General features: G+C 45.9%; 1 protein-coding gene across 1 annotated transcript; it reads left to right on the plus strand.

Moving 5' to 3' along the window:
- Positions 1-5,520: 5,520 nt before the first annotated feature.
- On the plus strand, positions 5,521-6,438 carry TMEM74 (transmembrane protein 74). The gene has a single exon (XM_004370689.1). It carries the CDS (start codon positions 5,521-5,523, stop codon positions 6,436-6,438), a length of 918 nt encoding a protein of 305 aa, XP_004370746.1.
- Positions 6,439-6,653: the final 215 nt, after the last annotated feature.

Raw genomic sequence — 6,653 nt, forward strand, 5'->3', positions numbered from 1 at the left:
TTGCATTCATTCAATATAGCATACTGCTTAGAGTCTGTTGGAGTTCATGCCCCACCTTTGCTGAGTGCTAGCTCTGTGACTTTGGGCAAATTACTCAATTTCTTTGTAACTTAGTTTCCTCTTCTCTAAAAATGATGGCTTTGCATGACTTCAAAAATTAATTGTGACCATTAATGAGTTGATGTATCTAAAGTGCTTAGATGAGAGCCTGGTAATAATACGTGCTATGTGTGTTACTTGTGGTTATTGTGGCTAATTTTTATTCGTACATTCAATGGATGTTGACACTCTGCTAGGCACAGGGCATGCACTGGTGAACAGGACAATCTTTTGCCCTCAGTGGTCATATTTCTCCTGATTTTGTGGGAAAGGCAATGACTTTGGAATCAGATAACTAGATGCTATTTTAGAAGCTCCCATTTATTTCTTTGCACCTTGGATTTGTTGTGGTTGTCTGACTCACAGTAACCCTATGTATAACAGAATGAAACACTGCTCAGTCCTGTGCCATCCTCAAAATCGTTGCTATGTTTGAGCCCATTGTTGCAGCCACTGTGTCGATCCATCGAATTGAGAATCTTCCTCTTTCTTGCTGACCCTCTGCTTTACCAAGTCTGATGTCCTTCACCAGGGACTGGTCCCTCCTGATAACATGTCCAAAGCATATAAGATGAAGTCTCCCCATCATCCCTTCTAAGGAGCATTCTGGCCGTACTTTTTCCAAGACAGATTTGTTCATTCTTCTGGCAGCCCATGGTATATTCAATATTCTTTGCCAACGCCACAATTTAAATACATTAACTCTTTTTCAGTCTTCTTTATTCATTGTCCAGCTTTCGCATGCATCTGAAACAATTGAAAATAACATGGCTTGGGTCAGGCCACTTGTCCGTCAATTGTTGTTCTGTGGTGGAGTGCGTGTTGTTGTGAAGCTGGAAGCTATGCCACCAGTATTTCAAATACCAGCAGGGTCACCCGTAGTGGACAGGTTTCAACAGACCTTCCAGACTAAAATAGATGAGGAAGAAGGACCTGGAGACCTAGTTCTGAAAAAATTGGCCAGTGAAAACCTTATGAATAGCAGCGGAACTTTGTCTGATACAGTGCCAGAAGATGAGCCCCTCTGGTTGGAAGGCATTCAAAATACAACTGGGGAAGAGCTGCCTCCTCAAAGTAGAGTTGACCTAAATGTTGTGGATGGAGTAAAGCTTTCAGGACCTTCATTTGATGACGTGGCATGACTCAAAATGAGAAGAAACAGCTGCAAACATCCATTAGTAATTGGAACGTGAAATGTACAAAACATAAATCGAGGAAAATTGGAAGTTGTCAAAAATGAAATGGAATGCTTACAGATTGATCTCGGCATTACCCATTAAATCGGTTACTGTTGATTCGATTCCAACTCATAACGACCCTATACGACAGAGGAGAACTTCCTCATAGGGTCAAAAATGAAATGGACCGCATGAAGATCTACATCCTAGGCGTTAGTGAGCTGAAATGGACTGGTACTGGCCATTTTGAATTGGACAATCGTATCGTCTACTATGCCTAGAATGACAAATTGAAGAGGAATGGCATCACATTCAATCTCAAAAAGAACATTTCAAGATCTATTCTGAAATACAGCACTGTCAATGATAGGATAATAGCCATTCACCTAGAAGGAAGACCAGTTAATAGACTATTATTCATATTTACACACCAACCACTAACACCAAAGATGAAGAAATTGAAGATCTTTTACCAACTTCTACAGTCTGAAATTGATCAAAGATACAATCAAGGTGCACTGATAATTACTGGTGATTGAAATGCATAAGTCGGAAACAAAGAATAAGGATAAGTAGTTGGAAAATGTGGCCTTGGTGATAGAAATGATGCCAGAAATTGCATGATAGAATTTTGCAAGACCAATGACCCATCCATGGGAAATACATTTTTCCAACAACATCAATGGTGACTATATACATGCACCTCACCAGATGGATACACAGGAATCACATCTGTGGAAAGAGAAGATGGAGATGCTCAATATCATCAGTCAGAACAAGGCCAGGGGCTGACTGCAGAACAGTCCATCAGTTACTCATATGCAAGTTCGAGTTGAAGCTGAAGAAAATTAAACAAGTCCAGGAGAGCCCAAGTACGACCTTGAGTATGTTTCACTTGAATTTAGAGACCATCTCAAGAATAGATTTGATACATTGAACACTGATTACCTGAAGACCAGATAAGTTGTGGGATGGCATGAAGGACATCATACATGTAGAAAGCAAAAGGACATTAAAAAGACAGGAAAGAAAGAAAAGACCAAAATGGATGTCAGAAGAGACTCTGAAACTTGCTCTTGAACATAGAGTAGCTAAAGCAGATGGAAGAAATGATGAAGTAAAAGAGCTGAACAGACGATTTCAAAGGGCAGCTCAAGAGGAGAAAGTAAAGAATTATAATGAAATGTGTGAAGACCTGAAGTTAGAAAACCAAAAGGGAAGAACATGCTCGGCATTTCTGGAGCTGAAAGAACTGAAGCAATCTTGGATGAGGCATTTAGGCACTTAATCTCTCTGAGCCTGTTCCCTCATCTGTAAAATGAGCATTAATAAAATCTACTTGAAGATTTGTTCTGACTATTAAATAAGAAAATATAAACTGCCTGGCATACAGTTGGAACTCCTTCCCTCTCCTACTTCCCAACAGTCCTGTGGCCACACCTGAGGCTGGGGTCCCCACCCTGAGCTTAGAAGCCTGCGCTTCCTTCTAAAATGCCAGGCAGAAGTATAGGGGGTACAGCTGGCAAGGGTCTTCAGGAAAGGCGCGACCAAGGAGGTGTGGGAGAAAGCAGACACCCGAGGGATGCAGGGAGGCGGCCGCTGGACTACATCTCCCGGGATGCTCGGCAAGACGGGGCGCTCCGCCCCACCCCGCCCAGTCCCGCCCAGCCCTGCACGGCGGGCGCTGCCCAACCCGCGGAGCGGAGTGGATCGCAGAGGCTACAAGTGCGGCGGCTAGTAATTGGGGGACTTTCGCCAGGAACCGCGCAGGGGCTGGCGCGCGGTACTGGAGCCGCACTGAGTGGCCCAGGCAGGAGGTGAGTGACGGAGAGTAGGACGGGGAGAACGAGCTGGGGTGAGGGATAGAGACCGGGAGCGTCCCCGCTCCCTGCGCGAGGTGCCTGTCTTGCCTCGGCGGACGTAGCCCGACTCTGGGTGCCCCGAGCGGGCGCAGAGTTTACCCGAAATAGATTGACTGATCCTGCGGCGCCCGTGGGGGACACCGCAGCCTGGTGCTTGCGGCGCGCCCTCACGGCACAGCGCGCGCAGGGCGAATCCCGAGGTCGCCTCTCCCGGACCAGCCTTGTCGGTGCCAGTTAGTTCCAGTGGAAATATTAATGCTTTCAATTGATGGCAGACTGACGGGGGAAAGTGCTGTGTTCTAGCTTTGAGGTGCAGTTTTGTTAAATGGACTCCTAGACCAGGGAAAAGAGAGGGAGGGGATGGAAGAAGAGAGCCTTTATCTGGTCCCCTGGGATTACCCATTTTCCACTGAGGATGGAAGCCCGGGATTACAGAGCTGCAAAGGAAATCGATTGTGCAGGTAATAAATCTCCGATGGAACAAGCGAAAGCCCCTCTCTTCTTCAAAGAGAGATAGAAGCAGGAGAAGGAGATTAAGTGGAGGTCTCTCTCCCCTTTGTTAAGAATTGGAAGTCACTTAAGGAGCCCTCCCGTTTTCATGCAGAGTTGTCTAATGCTATGAGTTAATTGTGCCAAAGGTCAATCAGAGCGCCTAATGCCTGAGGGAACTGCCAGACGATTTCTCCTTTCAGAAACTGATGAAACCCCTTACCATTGCTTCATTCATTGAGGGATCCTGCAGTAGGGGCTGGTCCACTTGCTGAAGGAAGGCTCTGGTTCAGTTGTTTTCCTGGATTTTTTTTTTTTTTTTTCTTTTGCTGTTTTAGTTGCAGAGAAACTCTGATAATTGGAGAGAAGTGTTTTAGAAAACCCAGACTCTGATGTAGAGCAGAAAGTATGCTGGTTCTCTCTGCTATATTTTACGTGAGTTTCCAGATTGACTTTAGGTGAGCCTTGCCTGTGCGTCTCTGTGGTTTACCAGCTGTTGGAGCTGTGGATTGTGAAGCACGATAAGCTTCAAGTAATGGGTTAAATCAATTATTGCCATGAACTTCGTAGTAAAATAAAGGGACCCTTGCTTGAAATCCCCAAATGTGGTAGGTGGAAAGTGAATTTTTATTCCTTGGGAGATATGGCAGAGGCAGAAAGAGAAGGACAGATGATTTCCTGCTCAACCCAAAGTTCTGACCCAGAAAGATCCCTTGTTGCAGTGGGATGAGGGAATGTCATGCATACAAACTTCTAGAAGGTAACCTTGGAAATAGCTGCTTACCTATTTGCCTCATCAGAACCCTAGCTTTATGGGTTTATTATATGTTTTTTTATTTTTTATTTTCATTCTACTTAAGTAAATCTAGAATAGGTTTGTGAAAACTTCTGGTGTTCAATTTCCTTTGCACGTTTTTTAGCAAAGCATGCAGAGGGGTAGGAAGACAGACCCAGTGAGCAGGAGTAGCTGAAAGCTACCTGGCATAGGCAGTTGTATGAGCATAGAGTAGGCTGGCCTGTTGTATTTTGCAGGGATCATAGTGAGGGTGTTGTCTGCGTACTTCCAGGTCCAGAACAAGCTGTCCTGAACTTACTGCCCTGTGTAGCTGTGAGGGGATGGGGCTGAGTGGAAGCACAGTGAGCAGACTTAACGTCTTGGAAACACAGGGCTGTGTGACTATGGTCATTGGATGCATGAGGTGTAAAGCTAGGAGAGGTGGCTGATTAAATTGGCTGTCTTCCACCCACTTCAGAGCTACCCACTCCAAATGTTGAATCCTTGCTCCGATAGAGCTGTGACTGATGGGAGTAAATCTTCAGCTCAGCCCTGGTAGTCCTCTAAAGCGTATCTGCATTAGAATCTGTCCTGAACTACAGAGAGTGTAAACTTAAAATCCAGCTGAATTGTTAAGAAGTCGATGCTTCCCCAGGTTTTCCAGAATATCAGCAGCTCTGCTAAAAAGGGTCCCTGCTTTTCTCATTTGTGTCTCTATACAGGAAACCTGCCTTCTCCTTTGGGGGATCCTGTCACAGAAATGTGTGAGTCCTTGGATAAATTTGGCTTGGTGACGGCAGTGCTTTCTCCAGTGACACTGCCACTTCCTCCTTGCAACTTTTCTACCCTGACCTAAGTTTCTCAGTGTTAATCCCTGTGCTAAATCAGAGGATTTACCCTTACTACAATTTCCTGCCACTAGATGTCCTCGCCCTTCTTTTGCCCCTTTTAGGAGGAGCTGGGGCGAGGGCCTGACAGCCATGGCTGCAAAGGGAAATGGGGACCTCAGGAGCAGCCCTCCTGGCGGCGCAGCCTTAGCTTCTGTTGAGTTCTTATCTAACTGTGTTGGTATTGGCAGAATTTCCAGAAGCTGCTGAGAAATGTCTGACTAGCTCTGATGGAGCTCCACTCCTTTGCTAAGAAGAGCAGCCAGGCAGACTTGTGTGATGCTGTGGACAGGAGTTCAGGAGGGCCTCCTGGGGACCAGGCAGATGCAGCAGCCACTAGAGCTGCCCTCTGCTGCCAGAGACACTGCACGTCGACACCAAGGGCGACAGAGATGGAAGGGTCTAAACTTAGCCTTTCCCCAGCATCCCCCTCCTCCTCTCTGCAGGATAGTGTTACTCAGCCAGACTCCTTCCCACCAGGACCTGTCGACTCTGGGAACAACCAAATAACAGCAGAACGGAAAGTCTGCAACTGCTGCAGCCAGGAGTTAGAAACTTCTTTTACATATGTGGACGAGAATGTCAACTTGGAGCAGTGGAACCGGAGTTCCCCTTCAACAAAAGGCAGTAATCACTCAGGAACTCTTGGCTGGGGAAATCCAAATGAGTGGCCCCATGAGGCTGCCATGTCCTTGATATCTGAAGATGAGGATGATACGAGTTCTGAAGTCACATCTTCAGGGAAGTCAGTAGACTATGGTTTCATCAGCGCCATCTTGTTCTTGGTCACTGGGATCTTGCTGGTGATCATTTCTTACATTGTCCCACGGGATGTGACTGTGGATCCCAACACCGTGGCCGCCCGGGAGATGGAACGCTTAGAGAAGGAGAGTGCGAGGCTAGGGGCTCACCTGGACCGCTGTGTGATTGCTGGACTCTGCCTCCTCACACTTGGGGGTGTTGTTCTGTCCTGTTTGCTGATGATGTCTATGTGGAAGGGGGAGCTCTATCGTCGAAACCGATTTGCCTCTTCCAAAGAGTCTGCAAAACTGTACGGTTCTTTCAACTTCAGGATGAAAACCAGTGCTAATGAAAACACACTGGAACTATCCTTGGTAGAGGAAGATGCTCTTGTTGTACAGAGTTAATTCTGGTTGATTCTGGAGAGCCTACCTTGGCATTTTATATGGAAAAAACAAACAAACAACAGAAAAAAACAAAAGACACATTTCTTAAAATTACCGGTGCAATTTATTTGCCTGGCAAGAAAAGCTGATTCCCCAAACCAATAGCCATTGAGTGTTTTTGTTCATGACGTATCTTTCATTTAGAAAAAAAGCCATGTAAGATGCACAAGATAAGC

This window comes from Trichechus manatus, unplaced genomic scaffold (assembly GCF_000243295.1).
Source record: "Trichechus manatus latirostris isolate Lorelei unplaced genomic scaffold, TriManLat1.0 scaffold00009, whole genome shotgun sequence".
Lineage (NCBI taxonomy): Eukaryota > Metazoa > Chordata > Mammalia > Sirenia > Trichechidae > Trichechus > Trichechus manatus.